The sequence below is a fragment of the Marmota marmota genome, unplaced genomic scaffold, assembly GCF_001458135.2.
Source record: "Marmota marmota marmota unplaced genomic scaffold, marMar, whole genome shotgun sequence".
NCBI lineage: Eukaryota > Metazoa > Chordata > Mammalia > Rodentia > Sciuridae > Marmota > Marmota marmota.
Genome location: NW_025999941.1, coordinates 4,149,484 through 4,171,912, shown reverse-complemented (window position 1 = coordinate 4,171,912; position 22,429 = coordinate 4,149,484). Strand labels below are relative to the sequence as shown.

The window sequence follows — 22,429 nt, the reverse complement described above, 5'->3', positions numbered from 1 at the left end:
ACACAATAAATAGACACCAAAAGAGAAATAAAAATTTTTCCTTTTTCTAATATATTTACATTTTTGAATTTAGCATGCAGAAAGATGCCAGAGTAATATACTCCACCACCCCCACTTTGCTATTTTTATATATGGAAAGTAGGAGCTTAGGTCTACAATACTTCTTTGTTACTAATACTAGGCCTCAAAACATTCCTTTTAGGTAGTTGGTTAGCTCTTTTCAGTAGTGCTCAACTCTACCTTTTTATTTCCTTCACTGCCATCAGAGCAGCGGGCAGGGGCTTACCACAATGGTTTAAAGAAATTTGTAAACCCATTTATGTGTACTTAAGAGTTGTTCCCAATCATCTTTATTTCTTTATTCTCCAACCTTCACTATTCAAAGTAAAAAGGAAATATTCCTAAATATCATGGTTTGAGAAACTGACTTAAAGAATTAAAGTCCTTTATGTGGTGCTAAGGATCAAACCAAGTTTGAAGAGGACCCTGTGGAGAGGAGTGGGTACATGGTGATGCACAGCAATCAGAACAATGACACAGACCCTTGCATCCTGAGCTCCTGCACACAACAGAAATAGCCAATAGATACAACATCATACCCTCCAAGCAGTCAGCCTCTGGGCTGGCAACTGAGAACTGGCTTGGTAGATGGTCCATAGCATCTAGGGAGTGGTTCCTGTGACCCAATATCTCTGGGGGGAAACCAAAGTCAAAGAGTGATGGACATCTTCTAAAAATCCCAAATTCTGATGAAATCCAAACTAAGACTCAATAAGAATTTTCTTCACCTTGGCATGGTTCACTACAAATAGCTCTAACATCAACTTTGATCATATCCTATCTTATATGTCTATATTAGTCTTCATTTTGATTTGATAGCTGTTACCCTAGTAGCTAATACTGTACTTTCAACCTATTTGATTGTATTTCTTACAATGTTTTAGAACATTAATTATAACCATTCTATCCTTTTTTTTTTTTCCTAGCTCAGGTTTAAATTTGGTCCCCTTCTCCTCTTTCCCTCTTACATTACTTGATACTGCCCCAAATCCTACCCTCCATCTTTTTCTTCTTTTTACTTTGCTGTTTATTATTCTTTTTTCTCTCTTCTTTTGTCCATTTGTTATTTCTTCTCCCTTTCAGTTCCTATATAATGTTATAGCAATTTTACTTTATTAATAACTAATTTTTCAACCAATTCCAGAACTTTAACACGTTTATACCTTATTAGAGGTACTATAGAGGGCACGATTAACAAGTTTTTTTTTGTTTTTCATGAGGTCAAACAGTAGATGGCTTTGCTCTGAAGTGACTGTTATAAATAGGGTACAGTATATTCTCTCAAAGTGGAGTGATACTGGGATTATCAGAGGACATAAACTGAGTGAAAGTATAGATACCTGGATATTCACACAGCCAGGATTCTGGAAGAAAAACGCTCATGAAATAATCCCTTACATAAAAGAAGCAGGAAAATAATCATCCCAATGGATGGGCAGACAAATAAGCAGTAACAACCCCAAACAGTCTCTAACACTTCAATAACTGACTTAACACCACAGTGGAGGAATATTGGAGAAAGAATTTAGAAAGTTCATAGTTAAAAGGTTCAATGAGCTAAAATAAAATATAAAGAGTGAAATTAGAAAGAAAATACAGGAAGTGAAAGATCATTTCAATAGAGAGATTTTGGAAAAGAACCAAATGAAAACTCTGGAAATGAAAGATTCAATAAATAATTTAAAATTCAATACAAAGCATCATCCATAGAGTAGACAACTTTAAAAATAAGACTTTCAGGCCTCAAAGACAAAGTATATAATCTTGAAAATAAAGCCAACTATAAAGAAAAGATGTTAGAAGACCATAAGCAAAATATCCAAGAAATCAAGAGACCAAATTTAAGAATCACTGGTGTAGATAAAGGCTCCAAAATAGAAACTAAGGGGATGCACCATACTTTCAATGAAATCTTTTAAAAAATTCCAAATTTTTGAAGATTAAAATACAAGTAAATGAGGCATATGGAATTCCAAACAGAATGAAAAAAGATCTTCTCCAAGACACATTATAATGAAAATGCCTAATACATAAATATAGAATTTTAAAAGCTGCAAGAGAAAAATAGCAGGTCACATTTAGAGGTAAACCAATTGGATTTCAACTGATTTACTGACCCAGACCCCCAAAACCAGAATGGCTTAGAACAATACATACCATGCCATGAAAGAAAATGAGTACCAACAAAGATTGCTACACATCGCAAAATTATCTTTCACAGTTGAAGACAAACTAAAGACCTTCCATGATAAGCAGAATCTGAAAGAATTCATAACCACTAAGCCTGCATTACAAAACACACTCAATGAAATATTTCATACAGAAGAAATGAAAAAAAATCAAATGAAAACTAGCATAGGGATGAATTATAGTAGACTAGTGAAAGGAGAATCAAGTCTGAATTAAGCTCTAGAAATAAATCAAAATGGCAGGAAATGAAAAATAATCTCTTTATAATAACACTGAATGTAAACCTTCTAAACATTTCCATCAAAAGACACAGAGTGACAGACTTGTTAAAAAACAAGACCCAACCATGTGTCAAACACTTTACAGACAAAGACATCCACAGACTGAAGATGAAAGAAAAAGAAATGATATTCCAAGCAAATGGAAACTGAAAGCCAGCAGGAGTAACTACTTTCATCAGATAAAGTAGACTTCAAGCCAAAATTAATCAGAAGAGACAAGGAAAAACACGACATTATGATTTTAACTATTTATACCCCAAACAATGTCATATCTATGTATATGAAACAAACACTGTTCAGCATTAAGAACCAAACAGATCACAATACAATACTACTGGGTGATTTTGACATACATCTTTCACTGGTAGATATACGTCATTTAGACATAAAACTCAGATTCTTTAAAACTAACAAATACTACTAATCAAATGGACCTAACAGACATCTATAGAATATTTCATCCATGGACAACTGAATTTACTTTCATCTCAGTAGCACACAGAATATTCTCTAAAATAGATTGTACTTTTGGTCATGAAACAAATTTTAGCAAACATAAAAAAATAGAGATAAAAAATCAATGACAAGACAAAAAACTGAAATCATTCATTCCAACACGTGGATAATAAGTAATACTCTTTTGAATGAGGATTGGATAACAGAAGAAATCAGGGGAAAAATAAAAATATACTCAGAAACAAATGAGAACAGAGATATAACATCAAAATCTCTGGGACAGTATGAAGATAGGTCTAAGGGTAAAGTTTATAGCACCAAGTTCCTCCATTAAAAAATTAAATGATATCAAATAAATAATCTAAATGTTACACCTCAATACCTGAGGAAAAAGAAGAACTAAAACCAAAAATCAGTAGAAAAGAGAAAATAATTAAAATAAAGCTCAAAATAATAAAATTGAGAATGAAAAGAAAAACAATACAAAGGACAATTGAAACAAAGAATTGGTTCTTTGAAAGGATAAAAAAGATGGATAAATCCTTAGCCAAACTAACCAAAAGAGAAGCGAGCGAAAATTCAAACTACAAAATTAGAGATGAAAAAGGATATATAACCATAGACACTACTGAAATCCAGGGGATCATTAAAAAGTATTTTGAAAATTTATACTCCAAAAGGTTAGAAAATCTTGAAGATACTGACAATTCCTAGACACACGACCTACCCAAAATTGAACCATGAGGATACAGAAAATGTACACAGTATATATCAAGTATTGAAACTGAAAAAGCTATTAAAAACTTTCTAATAAAGAAAAGCCCAAGACCAGATGGATTCTCAGCCAAGTTGTAACAGACCTTTAAATAACTAATGCCAATCCTCCTCAAATTAATCCATGAAAAGGGAGGAAACATAACCAAATTCATTCTATGAAGCCAGTGTTACCCTTATACCAAAATGAGAAATAAAGAAAATTTCAGAGATCTATTCCATGCTTGTAAAAATATGTCAAAATAGATTCTTCTGTCATGTATAACTAAAAAGAACCCCCCCCCCAAAACAACCCCAAACAAAACAAAAACACCAACTTCAGACCAATATCCTTGATGAACATAGATGAAAAAAATTCTAAAATATTGGCAAGTCACATTCAAAAACAGATTAAGAAGATAGTGAAAAATTATCAAATGGGTTTTACTCCAGGGATATAAGGGTGGTTTAACATACGCAAATCAAAAAAATGTACTTTAACACATAAACAGGATTAAGGATAAGAATTGCATGATTGTCTCAATTGAAGCAAAAAGCATTTAACAAAATCCACAGCCATTCATGTTTAAAATACTAGAGAAACTAGGAATAGAGGGAACTTACCCCAACATTGTAAAGGCTATACATGAGAAACCCAAGGCCAACATCATAACCAAATGAAGGAAAACAAAGTATTTCCTCTAAAAATCAGGAACAAAACAAACATGTCCACTCTCACCACTTCTATTCAACATAGTTGATGAAACTCAAGCTAGAGAAATTTGGTGAGAGAAGGAAATTAAAGAGGTACAAACAGAAACAAACAAACAAACAAGTCAAATTATCTCTGTTTGCTGATGACATGATTTTATATTTGGAAGACCCAAAATACTCCACCAGGGGCTTCTGGAACTGATACACAAATTTAGTAAAGTAGCAGGATACAAGATAAACATACACAAATCAATTGCTTTCCAATACCACAATAATAAATCTGCTGAAAAAGAAATTAGAAAAAGCATTCCATCCTAATAATCTAACAAAACAAAATTTAGGAATAAATGTAACCAAGGAGGTAAAAGCCCTCTCCAATGAAACTTACAGAATACTGAAGATAAATATTGAAGAAGACTTTAGAAGACTATTCATGTTTTTGGATGGGCAGAATTAATATTATCAGAAGGGTCATACTACAAAAGTGTTATACAGATTCAATGCAATACCAATTAAAATACCAATAAATTCTTCAGAGATCTAGAAAGAACAATCCTTGAATTCATTTGGAAAAATAAGAGACCCAGAATAGACAAATAAATCCTGAGCAAGAACAGCAATGCTGGAGGCACTACAACATAGCAACTCACATGATAGTACAGAGCTATAGTAACAAAACCAGCATGGTATTGGCACTAAAATAGACATACAGACCCGTGGAACAGAAAAGACAGAGACAAATCCACACAGATAACAGTCATCTGATACTTGACCAAGATGCCAAAAACATACCTTGGAAAAAAGACAGCCTTTTAACAAATGACTCTGGGAAAACTGGATATCTATATGTGGAAGAATGAAACTATAGCCTCTATCTCATCCTCCATAAAAAATTAAAGTGGATCAAATTCACAGGAATTATCCCAGAGTCTCTACCACTGCTAGAAGGAAATGTAAATTTAACACTCCAACATATTGGCACAAGCACTGACTTCTTTAACAAAAATTCTAAAGCATAAGAAATAAAACCAAGAATCAGTAAGTGGGACAATATCAAATTAAAAACCTTCTGCACAGCAAAGGAAACAAGAGCATGAAGAGAGAGCCTACAGAATTGGAGAAGATCTTTGCCACTTGCTTCTCAGATAAGGGATTAACAGCCAGAATATATAAAGAACTAAAAAACAAACAAAAAACCCCCAACTTAACACCAAAAAAAAAAAAAAAACCCAAACAAACAAACAAAACAACAGTCCCCCCGCCGACACAAATAAACCAATTAGCAAATGAGCGAAATCATTAGACAGACACTCCTCAAAAGCAGAAACAAAAACAACCAATAAATATATGAAAAAATGTTCAACATCTCTAGCAATCAGGGAAATGCAAATAAAAAGTAAATTGAGAATTCATCTCACTCCAGTCAGAAAGGCAAATGTCAAAAACACAAATAATAATATACATTGGTAAGAATGTAAGGAAGAAGATACACTTATGCATTGTTAGTAGGACTGTAAATTAGTACAGCCTGTTTGGAAAGTAATACGGAGATCCCTCAAAAAGCTAGGAATGGAACCACCATATGATTCAGCTATCCCATTCCTTGGTATACATCCACAAGAGATAAAATCAGCATACAATCCAGATACAGCCACATCCATGTTTACAGAAGCACAATTTACAATAGCCAAACTACGGAACTGTTAATAGATATGCCTGTTAATAGATGAATGAATGGTTAAGGAAAAAATGGTATATATACACAATGAAGTGTTAGTCATTCATAAAGAAGAATAAATTATGGCATTTGCTGTTAAAATAGATGGAAATGGAGAATATCATGCTAAGTGAAATATACCAGACCCATAAAGTCAAGGGTTGAAATCTTCTGTCATATGTGGAAGCTAGAGGAAAATAAGAACAAAGAAAACAAAAAAGCAGGTGGTAGAAGACTCCATGAATATAGACAAGAGGATCAGTACGGGGCTGGGGATGTGGCTCAAGTGGTAACACGCTTGCCTGGCATGTGCGGGGCACAGGGTTCGATACTCAGCACCACATAAAAATGAAATAAAGATGTTGTGTCCCCCGAAAACTGAAAAATAAATATTAAAAAATTCTCTCTCTTTCTTCTGAATCTCTCTCTCTCTAAAAAAAAGAAAAAGAAAAAGAAAAGAAAAGAGGATCAGTAGAGTACAGAAAGGGGTAGAGGGGGAGGGAGTAGGGACAGGGAAAGGAAGGACAGCAGAATGAATGTGACCAAACTTTCCTATGAACATTACACAGTGAATTCACTTTTATATATATTCAAAATATACTAATTAAAAACAAAGCTATAAGTAAAAAAAAAAAGAAAAAAGAAATTGAAAAGATAACTCAAAGATGAAAATATCTGCAAATCTTGTATCTAGTAAACATCTTTTTTTTTTTTTTTAACATTTTGCCAGCGGACACAACATCTTTGTTTGTATGTGGTGTGAGGATCGAACCCGGGTCGCATACATACCAAGCGAGCGTGTTACCGCTTGAGCCACATCCCCAACCCCTCTAGTAAACATCTTATATCCAGCGCATACAAAGGACACTTACAGCTTAGTAATAAATAAAAAAATTAAAATGGGCAAAGAACCTAAAAACAGATTTCTTCAGTAAAGATCTATAAATGGTTAATAAACATATGAAATGTTGTTGGTCATTAGGAAAATGGAAATCTAAACTACTATGAGATACTGTTTCATGCACAGAATCTCTGTGTGTGTGTGTGTGTGTGTGTGCACGTGCATGCACATAAAGACAGATATAACCAAGGTTGGCAGGAATGTGCAGAAATTGGCACCCTCATACATTGCTGATAAGAATGTAAGATATGGATCTACTCTGAAATAGTTTGGCAGTTCTTCAAATTGTTAAATATAGAGTTACCACATGACAGAGCAATTCCATGCCTAGGTAAGAACTCCAGAGAAATGAGAATATATGTCCACTCAAAATCCTGCATAGGAAATGTTCACAGCAGTACCATTCATGATAGCTAGAGCAGAAACAATTCAAATGTCTATCAACTGACAGTAGATAAATAAAATGTGGTTTATCTATAATGGGATATTTGGCATTGAAAAGGAATTAAGTTCTGAGACATGATACAAGATGCATATATTCAAAAACACTATGCTAAACTGAAGAAGTCAGTCACAAAAGATCCCATATTGTATCTCATTTACACAAAATATTCAGATTAGTCAAATCTATAGAGAGAGAAAATAGGACAGAGGTTACCTGGGGTTGGGGGTAGAGGGGTAGAAAGGAATTTTAGTTGGAGGCAGATGAGTGAGGAATGATTGCTAATAGGTAAATGGTTTCTTTTGGGGGGCAAAGAATGTGTTCTAAAATTAGATTATGGTGATGCTTGTACAACTTTGGGAATATAATAAAATCCATTGGATTGTATGTTTTAAATGAAAGTATTTTATTAGTGTATAAAGTACATCTCAATCAAGTCATTAAAAAGAAACATGTAAATGTACACACACACATAACCCCCCCCCCAACACACCCCAGGACCCCAAAGTGTTATACTTTGTTTAGCCAAACTTTGGACTTCTTGTAAGACTGACTCTTTTCTCACAGGCCTTTGAAGAACTGAGAGTTCAGATGCCACAAGGCTGATGCTTGAAGGTCACCTAGAAACTTTAAATGGCACCAAATGCATCACACACACATTCAAGTGCAAGCTCTCACACATACACACACACAATCTTCCAAATCTGGTAGTGATTCTTTGTGGTAGTCTAAATATATGCTCAATCTTCAATTCTTCTTGTCCAATTCTCCCCCTATTCATCTCTACACTACCACCTCTACACAAAAACCAACCTCTGTCTTTGGCATCAACAGTTCAGACTTCCTTCTGGACAGAATCCCAAGCCTAGGACATGGAAAAAGTAAAGCCTTGTTCTGAGCAATTTCTGTTACCTGTCTCTTTAATAGACTCATATGGTGAGCCCACTTTCCATTTAGTTTATGACCTCACTGAATTCAGACCTCCTCTTAATTTTTGCCTTGACTATTACAAGTCTCTTATTTTCTCTCTAATCTACACATATAATGCCACTAGAAATTACAACTAAAATTCATATTCTAAGACTCCTAATTCTATATCTGGTCCAGATCCCTCCTTTGAGTGCTAGACACACATTCCCAGTTGCCCTCTGGATATATCTAATTGGATATCCCATAACTTTCTCAAATCAACTCATTACCCAACATCCTTCTTCTATCTGCAAACTTGCTCACCTGTACATTTTCCCACAAAGTCAGACAATAGTTGGATACCCGAGAAATGCAACTGATAGTTCACTGTCCACAGCTAATTATTTACCAAGCCATGTTGACAATCTTTGTTAAATATTTCTTGAAGTTATCACCTACATTTTATACTTCCTTAAAAAAGGAAGAATGAAGGAAGGAAAGAAGTGAAGACGAAAACAAAATGCTCATATTATTTATATTTTACCGTGTGTTTTCCCACACCAAAAGAATGGCTGCTGGAATATATTAATTTTAATAAAAATGTGTACATATACAAATACACATGAAATATGATGAAATCCTTTAGGGCACCAAACTATTACCTCTTGATAATGACATCTCCTATTAGTTTAATCAAAGATATATACTTAAATATTCAAAATTAGCTTAAATTTTAGGTTTTTTTTTTCCTAATCCTGTTTCCTCTATAATTGGCTTCTCTCTAGGATTCAAATGAAAAGACATTCAAATAAGAGAGTTCAAGTAAGATATTATCAATTAAGTATTAAGTAGTTATCTCAAGTTAATAGCTGATTTTCTTGTCAGTGGGTCATTTTATAAAGGATATATAATAGGTACACTTTATTAGAATTTTTTATAAAACAAGCTGGCTGGGTTTCTCCAGATACTAGTTGGTAAAGGGTTTATCTCTTTCCTGAGTTTATGAAGATAACTACAACTATTTCTGTCATTTCTCTGCCTTCTTCAAATTTTCCCAGTTGGTACTTTTCCTCAAAGACAGTTCAAACCACAAAAGCACCAGACAATGTCCTCTTTAATGGAATAATTTTGAAATACTCTATTTTTATCACTGTTGTTGTAGAAGAAAAAAATAGAGAAGTGATAAATAAGGTACTTCACTGCAGTGGGAACCTCAATAAAAGACCAGAAAGAACCAAATCACTAACAGCTCCTATATCTAACATGATGATGGAAAGGCTGAGGGCTGATAATTTTGTGAAACGTGAGTCTAAACTTCATCAGTTTATATCTCCTCAACACATTTTCAATAAACACAACAAAGGATAAACTTGAAGGAACTGTCCCCCCCCCCCCAAAAAAAAGAATGACAGTGATAGGATGTAGAGAAAAACCTGAAAATTGAAATTTTTCTTGATTTACTGAAGCAACCAAGTAGTAAAAAGATGTTGAAGTGTGGGTATCCCTACAAGAGGTGAGTGGGGGAGAGGGGACAGTTATTTCCAGTTGTCTCTTCAGAAATCAATTTTATTAATGATTGGGGATAAATATGAAGTGTGCCCAGAACTGTGGGACAATCAAACTATGAAATTAATTACAGCACTTCTGGGAAGAGAAATACAAAGCCTTCCTCAAGAAACCAAGTGGTTTCCAGATTAGCAAGACTTGACTACATCCCTCATATATTTAATATGTATTTAAAGAAAGGAGAGAGCCATCAAAAGAAAGTTGCCAAGGAAGCAGAGAAAAGCAGAGTCAAAGAGTAAGACATACGAGTAGAGTCACTGGGACAGAGCCTAATTTAGTGGCTAACAGATGGTACTTTTCCATACTACCTTTATGTGAAGCAGTTATGTAAAGATTTCACAGTCAGCTTTTACTAAATGTGCCTGCCCATCAGCATCCACTTGATACCAAGTTTTCCAAGATGATGTGTGATTCTGATTTGAGTTTTTCACATACATCAGTAAATATACTGGTCAGATGAATCAAGGTTCTTTTCCTTACTGTAAATGATTTGATAATGATGTGGCCTCCAATGTAGGTCTGTGTCTTAGTCTGTTTGGAGTGCTATAATAAAATACCATGAATGGGGTGGCTTATAAACAGTAGAAATTTGCTTCTCACAATTCTGAAGGCTGGATATTCTAAGATTAAGACACTAGACAGTTGATTCCTATTTGGTATCTTCTTGCTATATGCTCACATGGTAGAAAAGGTGAGCTACTTGTCTGGGGTGTTTTTTATGAGTGCATGAATCTTAACTACCATCTTCCAAAAGCTCTACTTCCTAATATCATCCATTATGGGTTAGGAATTTCAATATATGAATTGAGGGGACATGAACATTCAGACCACAGCAGTCTGCCACCAGGAAGTAAATGGGGTGGTCATAGAGAAATGAGACTGTCAATCTTGTGGCTGTTTCACCACTGAAGACTAACAAAGATAGACTGACTTTAAACAGCAGCCTTATAAGTTCACTCTGGGGTCTGTCTCTTCATGATGGCTTAGTTTTTGGAGAGTACTGACAAAATCAGATTTTTCAGATCATGAGGTCACAAGTTTTCTCTGTGATTTTAGCTTTTCCCTTTGACAAAGCTCTCTTGATGAGCAACAGAGATTAAGGGACAAGACATTTCCATTTTTAAGGATAGCCACTGGATCTCACCAAACCTGCTTCCTCTTCTTTCTGAACACATAGTTAACTACAATTTGAAAGGCTTGTTTGGGTAGGTGTAGCCATAAGATTGAGTTCTGACCTATGGAATGTGAATGAGAGTGGTGCTTGACACCTGCAGGCCTGACCATAAAACCTTCCCATGCATGATCCTTCATGCTAGTTTCTCATCCAGTTGGGGATGTCCATGTACAGAGCAACCTGTAAAGCTGAGGTTGAAGTTAACAGCAGGAAGAAGCCTAAAAAATTGTGTTACTCTAAGACTTTCACCCCAAATTACAATCTGTCACTTGTGTAAAAACTAAACATCCACTGCATTAAGCCATGGGAACCAAATATTTTCATTTGCTATAGCATTTGGTCAACTTTACTAATCCACCAAAACAAGAAAACAGAACAGTCATTGTAATAAACACACATTTTAACTTCTAGAAGAAAAGTTGTCCAAGGTGACTTTTTCCCCTTTGGGTTACCTAATTTGCATATATCCATATTATTCCCCTCTTCCCCTTCAGTTTGCACTATTACTCTTAACCTCTGAATTGGCTCGCTTGACTGGTTTCCTCTCATTTTCTATCTTACTACTTTTGTTTTCTTGTCTCACACATGGGTGGCAACCACCTGTAGCCACCTAGTTAAAGAAAAAACTCAAAGAACAATTTTATTAGAGAATAAAAATTATGTTTTCCCCATCAATCTTACTGAGTGGTCCTCCTTAGGAACCTCAAGGCCAGACTTGGTGAAGTGGTTATGGTGATAAGATACCAATTTTCAAATTCAGTATTTCAACCATGAGCAAATAAGAAGCAGAAGTAAACAACCGGCTGTAGGACAATCAAGTTGAAGTGTACTGTATTATGTTCCCTGCATAAAACCAAAGAGCTTACCCAACTCTCTGTGGCCATTTGAGATTAGGGGAAGTGGTGAGTATGGGAGTCATCAGAACACCATACACTAGGAATCAGAAGGAGGCCAAGGAAGAAGACAATTAGCTCCAGATGGGAGCAGGAGCCAGGGGGATGGGTCTTGGCTCTGCCTTTGAATTCAGATGATTTTGGGTATTTCACCTCACTCTCATCAGGCCTCAGGAGAAAATAAAGCATAATTACATGATCTCTAGAGTCTTAACCAATCTGAAAGAAATTTACAAAAATATACAATATTCCTAAAACTGAATGTTTACAATACCTTTAAATTTCTAAAAATATTTATTTTTAGCATCAGAAAACCAAGAAGTATGTAATGGATCCAGGCTACAAAAACACTGTTAAAAAACATAGGTAGACTTCTCAGTAAAACTCAAGACCCCAGGGCATAAAACACCTGTTTTATCTGAGGAATTCAGGTGAATTCCCTTATCACAGGAGAGGGTAAGTTCTGTGTCTTTCCTAGCTAGCCTTGGTAATGGCTGTGACCAAGGAACAGCTGTGTGTGTACTAGTGGGCCAGTCTTAGGATTCTTATTCTAGCTAAGCATTAGCATCACCTGGATCAGTTTCAGGAGCCACTGATCAAGAGCAGAGGGTCTCTCAACTTTTTGATTATTCTTTTGCTACTAAAAATTTGGGGGGCTTGCATCTTTGATATAAATGTATATTCATTTATTTAAAAATCACCTGTCTGTACCACTTGTAATAATCTATTTTATACATCAAATAACATATGCACAACATTTTTTTTTTTTGGTACCGTGAATTAACGCAGTCACTTTTTTCATTGAGCTACATCCCCAGCCCTTTGAATTTTGAGACAGGGTCTTCCAAAATTCCTGAGTCAGGCCTTGACCTTGCAATCCACCTACCTCTGTCTTTCAAGTTGCTGGGATTATAGGCATACACCGTTGTGCCCAGCTAAACAATAGAATTTTAAAATGAGAAATGAAATAAAATATATTTGATACTTATAATGGCATTTTTGTTCTTCCTAAAACATTATTTTTTTACCAACAATAATGTGGTTGGCTATGTTTCTCTCATGTTTAGAAATCTTCATTAAATATTTTGTGAATGTGAGACATACATGTATGTAAAGAGACATACAACTGAGTGGAAGGAGGAGATTGTTAGTGGCCTTGCTAAAGTATGGTATTCATTTCAGAACTAATTCTGCCAAGGTTTAATAAAATTTCTAGCTTCTTTAATGTTAATCAGCTCTTTTTAAAAATCTAATTGAAAGAAGCTGCATTTGTATATTTAAAAAAAAAAGGATTCAAATCTTGTTTTATCTTTTCATATGGAAGATTAATGACAGAGTTAAATTCTGTTTTCATAAATTTTAGGTGTTCTTGGAGAATTTTTACTATAGAGATGGATGCAATGGGGTCTGTAGGGTTAGTATTTGCTTCAAACCCTATGAAAATCCCAGATCTGAGTGAAAACTAAAAAAGAAAACAAGTAAATGTTCCTTTCCCTTGCTACAAATTCTTTCATCTTTCTTTACATGCTTTAATCAAGACATCTGAGAGATTTTACATGCTATCAATATAGGAGTTTTAAAAAAAATTTAGCTGGGCTGAGGATGTGGCTCAAGTGGTAATGCGCTCGCCTGGCATGCGCTGGGCGCTGGGTTCGATCCTCAGCACCACATAAAAATAAAATAAAGATGTGTGTCCACCGAAAACTGAAAAATAAATATTAAAAAATTCTCTCTCTCTTTAAAAAAATTAGCTAAATTAATTAAAATAGAATTTTGGAGAAAGAAATAATGTGAAGAAATGAAGTATAAAGCACCTCTGCAAAACCAGGTACAACAACTAAGTAAATAAAGAATTTTTCCAAATCATATTAAGACACTTGGAAAATTCATCATTAGCATATGAGCACCACACTCACACTTGGAAGGCTACTTCATTCCTTGACCTCAGGGGCACATCATGATCATTTCCCTATAATACCTTTAATACTTTCACATTTGAGGTTTATACTGACTTTCTGAACACATATCCATAAGATTGATAGCTAAAAAAGCTTTAGTAGTTTCTTTACAATAAACATTTCTCCCTAAACATCTAGATTTTTTCTTACTTCTAAGATATTGGAGGGTGGGAGGACACAAACAAAACAAAACAGGAGATGAGTTTGTAGCTTTTGGTTTCCTTACTGTTAATCAGAAAAGAATTAATCCATGAATTTTAAAGTCTTTAAAAATTATTTGAGGAAAAATAACCACTGTAATGAGTTGTTTATCCGTAAGGGAACCTGTTCCTTTAAACACGCAGACAACAATTTCCACAAAGTTTCATAGCTCTCTTTAGTTGCTCAGAATTAAAAAACAAACAAGCAAACAAACAAAAAGCCCACTAAACTTTCCCAGAGTGACTAAAAAGCTAAACAATGACATGCTTATTTCCAGCAAATATTGTTACTGTGAGCAACTACTTATAGCCACTAAATCTAAAAAACAAAACAAAACACCAACCATTAAAATGAGACCCTTTTGTTATACTGACTTTCTAAACATTGAGTTTTCACTGCTACACAAAACATTTATTGATGTTGAATAATAACACACAAATTGGAACATTATACAAATAATGCCAAGTAAAATATTAGTAAAACTTCCTGCATATTTCATGAACTTTCAATAATTAATTTTTGCAAACACTTGAGATACTGAGGGGAGAGACAATAATTCTTTAGATCCCAGAGGGGGTTACTGAATGAATCTGGACAGGGTACTGCCAGGCCCTGCCTAGCTGTGTCCTTCAGCAATCCCCAAGAGCTCTGCTTCCTATTTTCTGAAGCTGGAGTAACAAGGCCAAAGAAAATTCTTCAAAGCCTTGTAGGAATATCTCTTCCCTTAGGAAGCCCTCTAAGTCTGAATTAGCTCTTCTTCCTGAAATATTCTAACTCCTTTTTTCCTAACAACTTGTTATTTACTTTTATAGGTAGGATACATACAGTGTCCTCATCACATGAATCTGCTTACAGAAAGTACTAGAAAAAGATACCTTTTGAATTAAACTAAATCTTGCTAAAATATAACTGGGAGGATCCTGAACTTATTTGGTCCAGCTTCCTTATTCTACAATTCAAGAAAAGAAGTGGCTTGCCCATCAACACAGAAGTTAAGGCTTCCTCAAGTGGCAGACACTAAGCTAGAGCTGCTGGAGATCTAGTCCTTGGTCAAGTAGAGCTCTCCTTTCTGTAGTCGAGAAAGACTACTGTGCGGTTCTTTTGTCATTACACAGTGCAGCATGATGTTGACAAAAATGGAAGCAAAAGAGTCTGAGACTGATGTTCATAAGAGACAGTCAAGATTGTCTCTTAATAGATAAAGTAAACTATGTTCAGTAAAGTAAACTAAGAGTTCAGAGTCCTGGCCATGGTCTCCTAAAGTAAAAAATAAGGTTACTGAAGGAACCTGTGTGATGAGGTCTGAATCAGTGAATGTGCTTGCCAAGTGAAGAACTTATTTAAGATGACCTCTGAGAACTCTGAGGGAAAGAGTACTTTAAAAGAGAATGTTTTAACCATCGGGAATAAACACGAATTCAGCAAATTTTTCAGAGTTTCTGAATGGGATATTAAGAATGAGTTTAACTCTGTATCACCATGTAATGATGCAAAGTAATAATCTGCCTTTCCTGGCTCACCAACCTATCTCAGACAGGTTCATGACTCCAATTGTACTGGTCTTCTTTCAGTTCCACCAACAGCCCAAGTTCATTTCAACTTTGGACACTTTGCTTCATTGTTCCCCTCTATCCTTTGCTTGGCTGGTTCCTTTTCCTCCATTAGTTTCCACTGGAAATGCCTTCTCCTCAGAGAGAAGCTTTGGACCAACTACACAAATCAAGTCTTCATGGAGTCCAAATTCAAACCCCACTTGTTATTTTCACAATGATACTTTATTAGCATCCTATATAACATGTCAAATCATTTGTTATTTGTTTATTATAATAAAGACCATATCTCTTTTTTTCGTTCACCTGTATATCAACATCATCTAAAACAGTACCCGGTACACAGAAGACACACAGTAAGAACTGGTTAAATAAATTAATGAATTCTAAATGCCATAAAACTAATTTAAAATTGTTGAATGACCCTAAGAAACTGTAAGTATGTTTTAAGAAACACATGATTCTAGATTAAAAAATGTTTGAAGACAATAAATAAATCTCAAATACTGTCTTAATAAATACTGTTATATTACTCCTTGAAGATCATTATTATATAGCCACCATTTTTTTTTAAGAAATAAAATTTAAGATTTTTAAAAAGTGCTAATCTATTGTCAATAAGTCTATTTCTGGTTGGATGTGGAAACATACCTGATTAGTCACTAATAACTAAATATCAAAAATAATAAACAGTCACTTTGTGGTTTTTCTATGACACAAAAGAATGACATCCATACAGCTCAAAAACAAAGAAAAATCAGCTTTCCTCATGTCAATAACAAACATGAAAATAAATGATTCTCCAAGAATGTCATTTAAAAAAATATACTCCATTCTGGGAGAAAAATAAAGATGAATACACAGGAATAACAAAGCAATCTATCTATAACCTGAAATCACGATGAAAAGTTGATTGGAAAAATACTAGAAATAGAAATGTTAGGGAAAGTAAGTGAATTCAGTGTATTCTCCTCAAAGAGTCAGTCTGGATAGTTTGTCCTTTACTGCTCAGATCAGAAAAGATTATACAAAATAGCCTTGCTGGAAAGAAACATTCTCTTAACAATGTCACCTCACTGGTAGTAGGTTTGAATACTTGCTACTTTTCAATTCTGATATGATATTTTACCAAAGTTATTAGACAATGACAAAAATGTTGCATGTATTAGCAGGGTTATTTTGGGGATGACACGAGTAAAAATTCAGTTACTTATAAAATCTGAAACTTAAACTTCAGACATTTTATAGCTTAAAAAAGAAAAATTTAATACAACTCCAAACACGAGCAAGATTAGAAACTGGTCAAGTATGGGAACATTGCACATTATGTTTCTATAATGTGTTTCTATGTATAGGAATGACTATGAAATTGTCATTTCTAGTAATTTTCTTCTATAAACAGCAACAGTCACTGCTAGAATGGATGCTTGAAAACTTAGCAGAAATATTTTTTTCTAAATATTCTAATCTTCAAAACAAATGGTGGTTGTCAAATTCTTACTGCATAATCTAAAATGGTAATCCATGTACTGTATTTCACTTGTAATAAGTCTTTGTAGTAAGGTTAACACTTCAACACACAATACAAATAAAGAGAGCTCCAAAAAATGAAAATTACTTTGCTTCTGTTTCTGTATTAGAATTTTATTTGCTAAAGGGTAAAAACAGATTTGCAAAATTCACAGTTAACTTAAAACAATAGTTTTAAACCTTTATTCCTAGCCCTTACTGCCTTCAGGAAGGAGAGAACATCTGGTTATTTAAGGAACACAATATGTTCACATTTTCTATGACTTTTGTTTCTAATTGGGCTTTAAAATTTTTTTTTTTTGAATTTGAACAACTAGCTAGAACAATGTTTTTTAATCACTTCATATTTTTTCAGACTGTCCTCCTTCTATCCCTCTAACTTCATTTAGTCGATTGTTTCTGGAAATCTGCTCAGTAGTTCTAATATGATAAAGAAAAGAAAGTGAAAATTAGAATTGTGGCCTGAAGAACTAAGTATAGAATCTGTATTTATGTTGTGCAGGGTAGAGAATGGTACAAATAGACATTTGACATCCAGTGTTGTCATAAAGTACATATTTCAAATAGTTCTTGGACCACTTTATATACAAAAAGTTTCACTTACTATAGCTACAAATAAATGTTTATCACAAATACTTTATATGAGAAATAGATAAGCAAGATACCACTAGTTGTAAAACAACAAAGCTACTATAGTTCTTGTGTAGAAAGATGGCCTAAGATCTGAGTTCAATTGCTGACTCTGTGACTTAATAAGTCTCCTGAGCTTCACTCTGATTATCAGTTTAACTATGAAAGGAGAAGACAAAATTAGACTGTCTAGGCTCTTTATACTTCTGAAATTGTGATAACCCAAGTGAGGTATATTAATTAAGTGAGGTATATCATTGCTATATCTTCTTTGTCCCACAATATCTGAAGGTGATAACAGATTTCCAGATAATTCTAACACAAAGGAAATTAAGGAACTATTGATACTCTTTTAAGTTAAAATTGTAGGGCTAATTCACCATCTTGATAAAAATGGAAGCTATGGCTTTTGTGGACTATGGATGTGGGTTCCAGAAATATGCCAGGGGTGAGTGAGGTCTACCTAGATTCAAGTCAGTGTGGTATACTAGAAAGGAGCACAGTATCTGAAGCAGAAATCAATTCTATTGTTATTTTCTTAATACCCAGCACATGTAGGATATGCAAAGCTAAGTGCTAAAAACCGAGCAGGTGTGTTAAGGAGAAATGATTGGTAGAACAAATATGAACAGAGATAAAACACAGGTGCTGTGCAAACTTGAAGGGAAGGAAATATCCTAAAGGAACCTGGAAATGATTTTATGGAAAAGGTAAGATGGATGATAGAAACCTCAGGAGGCAAAGAGTAAGAACAGGATCAGGATTTTTTAGAAGATATGGGTAGGGGTCTTAGTATTAACTTTCTCTTTTATTCTCCTTAGCATAAATGGCCTCTTTTATGACTATCATTAACAACAATTACAATGAAAATTGTACTTGTAGATTTCTATAGTATAGGCAAACTTTTTCTTTTTTTTTTAAACTTGCACTTTTGTAGCACTGGATTGGATTGTATTAGCTCATTTGAAGTCAGTTCTTTATAGAGAAAGAAGCTCTGGAAGAGTGGGTTATCCTAGACAACTTCACTCAACCTCCAAATATTACAAAAAAAGATGATAATGGCTCAGCAAGCATGAGTTTTCCAAAATAATGAGAATGGTCAGAAGCTGAGTCAAGGCTTGACCTAGATCCCCAATTCTTAACTCAGGTGCCTTGCAGAACATTACAGTACTACAGACTTACATTAACACCTGTGTCAAGGACAGGAGTTCTCATTTGAAATTTCCTAATTTCAAAGAGTCTATACTTACTACACTACCATTTGACTATAACTACCACTTTGATGGGCTAGAAATCCTTTGAAGATATACAACTTTTTTACTTTTCCTGTAGATATCATCATTCCATGAACTTGTCCTCATGAGTCTTGTTATTATGACTCCCTCACCCTGTCCAATTTCTTATGTCTCAGAAATATCAGTTTAGGGCTTCATATTTTGCACCAATATTTCGACTACGTTTTTACTTTGGGGGAAATTCCTTTTTTTAAGATAATAATGCTATTATTTTTTCTCTCAAACTCTATCGAACCTATAGTTTTAATGTCTGTAGAATTTTATTCATTAAACTATTATAATATGGGCACTATTTATTGAGATAAAATTACTCCATAAAAATCACACTAATATGAAAGGGCACTTAGATTCTATTAGTCAACAGTGATGGACTGGGCATAAAGATTCTGAAATTATATGAGAGATTCCTAAGAAGATCAATCATATTTAGCTAGGAAAAAAATTGCCAAGACCCATAGGTTTTTGACAACATATTCATTTCTTCCTTTAGTTAAATCAAACAAATCACGTTAAGCAGGGAATTAAAACTGCTTTTAGCTTTTTTTTTTTTTCCTTCCACTCTAAGAATTTCTAATTCTGAACGGAAAGCATTGGACTTAAGTTTGTAGATCAAAATTCATACTGAACTGACCAGCAACCTCTTTTTTAAAGCTATTTCATTATCTTGTTTTTTTTTTTTTTGTAAACAAAAAGTACATACTCTCACAACTTACACATACATATGTACATAAAAACATAAGCAAAGAACTTTATATTTTCATAGTCATACTCTTAAGTTTTACCAGAAAAAAAATATGCTTCCTTATGTTTCAGAGAAATGATAGATTTCTGATGCTTAGTGAAATTCTTGGTGTAATAGAAATGATATAAAAATTCATATTTCTAAAGAAAACGTACTAGCATAAAGAAAAAAAAATTAAGTCCGTCAAAGAATACACTGAGGAAATATGCACAAGGAAAGGGCAGAAATCCTTTAGAATCAAAATTTATATTAAATTTGAAGGACCAGACAGAGCTTTGGCAGTGGAATCCACAGACAGACTGACTGACTCACAGACAGTTCGACAATTGCCAACATGAGTGGTGGGAGGGCTGCCAAAAAGCCAAAGGCTGGGACTACCATCCAGCACCTGGCATTCTCAGACTCGGATTTGAAGCTTTCTCTCTTATACTGCATCCAATATTTTTGTTTGGCTCCAAAGTAGTAAGGATTCACAGATTTTTTTAGATCATTTAATGTTCTTATTTTGAAGAAATATAACATTAGTTGTAAAAGAGCACACTTTTTCTCTGCAGTGTAAAGAAAATTTTGATGAACTGCTTTACGCTCAAATGGAGAAATTAGTGTTAAAGTCTATTTAAATCTTTATTAGATTACTCTTAGTCCACAGAGTAAAAAATACATACTCACAACATGAAATAATTCAGTGATTCATTTTATCATTAATTCTTACAGACCTTGTCCTTTTAACAGATCTACTTCTCCGACTTTTACATGGCCCCAGAGGTACTATTTGAATAAAAGTCATCCCCTATGAGGGGCACCAAGGATAATGAAGTGTGGCTGCAAGGAGAGGTAGTTGCTCAACTATTTCCTTGAGTGATGAGGAGGCAGGAGGACCAAACAATTTTAGGAGATACAAGAGATGCGTGCGCTGATTCTAAATTGCATTGTCACTGAATTACTGGCTATTGAGGTATGTGAGTTTTGGCCTATGACTGTTTGACAAATTTGATTGCTAGGCAAATCATCTGTTATGGGAAATTTTTGATCAAACATGTTCAGAGAGGCCTATTTTTCACCCAACTTAAAATTGTGCATATCCTACTGTGAAAACTTACCTTTGGGTCTCTAAGAAACAGAGCCTTAAGAATCAGTGAGTGCACATCCCCGATGAGTGGATAATGCATCAGAAGGCCAAGACAGGTCTGGTAGTTACTAGAGATCACTTAAAAAAAAAAAAAAAAAAGAAAAGAAAAAGAAGAATTCAAATACAATATTGGTTGAGATATTTTATATTATATTACTGAAAATATAAAACATAACAACTTAGAGCCAAAGAAAATAAACCAATAATTCAACTGATTTGATAAAAGGAAGGAGAAGATATCCTTATCAAATGGCCTTTGAAGCAACACACTGCATTGTTAGCAGCAATCTAATACACTAGTGCTTATCCTCAGGGGGTGCTGGGAGAAAAAAGCTTTAGATACAGTTATGTGTGTATGTTTGCAATATAAATTCTTAGAAACTTGCATACTTACTACCATTTATAGGACTGTGCTTGAATGAATTTTGCTTTTCTGCTTAGAAATTAGTAACAAGAACCTTATGAATGGGGAAGAACCAGTTAAAATTCTCATAAAACAATATTTGCCTTGATAATTATGTTTGATAATTTATAAGTTATAGTTACTCTCTTATGTAAATATTATAAAATTTAAAATTAAAAAAGTAAATTCCCAATTCTTTGTTTTTCTGAAGGTAGAATGAAATTTATAGAGAATATCTATGAGCATTTCATTGGAGAAAAAAGTGACAAAATCTTCATAGATGAGTCTAATTGTGTTCTGCAGACTGTCATTTAATTTTTTTTCAAATCAACCTAATTATAGGTGCAATTATTAAACACATCTTTTCAGGCAGGTCTATGTAAACTACTTTGCTTCTTTGTAATCTATCTGCCACTGCTGTCATAGTTGGGCCCATTAGCTATACTTGTTTGTGAGGCATATCGACTGCCGCCATATAGCATTGACTGTGAACAACTTTACAATTACTTCCTGTAGTTGTATCTGAATCTTTTTCATGAACTTGTCACTTGAAAAATATTCCATAGGGAAATAACTGATTCAACAGAAAAAATGCAAATAAAAAATAATTATTTCTAATCAGAAATATACTTGATTCTTAGTTTCCTTTTTTCTGCTGCTGTTGGAAAAGCCACTTCTTGCTATAGCTTCCTCTTCCTCTCCTGTCCCATGAGTGCTATGGGGAGAAGAGACAGAACTGGGCAAAATGAATAATTAGAACCTATGTAAGGAACCACTTTATCATCTTCATTTCTGTTGCTGATCTGACAGCTTATAATTTCATACATCTGTTTTCATTTGAACAGCACTCACTTATCTACCCTATCTATATCTGTTCAGACTGTTCTTATTTGTTCACTTTTCCATATTTACAGTTACTTGTCCTTTTTTTCTCA

The 22,429-nt window shown here is 34.1% G+C and overlaps 1 protein-coding gene across 1 annotated transcript in view; it reads right to left on the bottom strand.

Moving 5' to 3' along the window:
• Tbc1d5 (TBC1 domain family member 5) overlaps positions 1-22,429 on the bottom strand; it is a 454,552-nt gene that overhangs the window by 110,722 nt on the left and 321,401 nt on the right. The window contains exon 16 of the mRNA XM_048801010.1: positions 21,063-21,169. Within this exon, the coding sequence (XP_048656967.1) occupies positions 21,063-21,169 (107 nt within the window). The remainder of the gene's footprint in view (positions 1-21,062; positions 21,170-22,429) is intronic.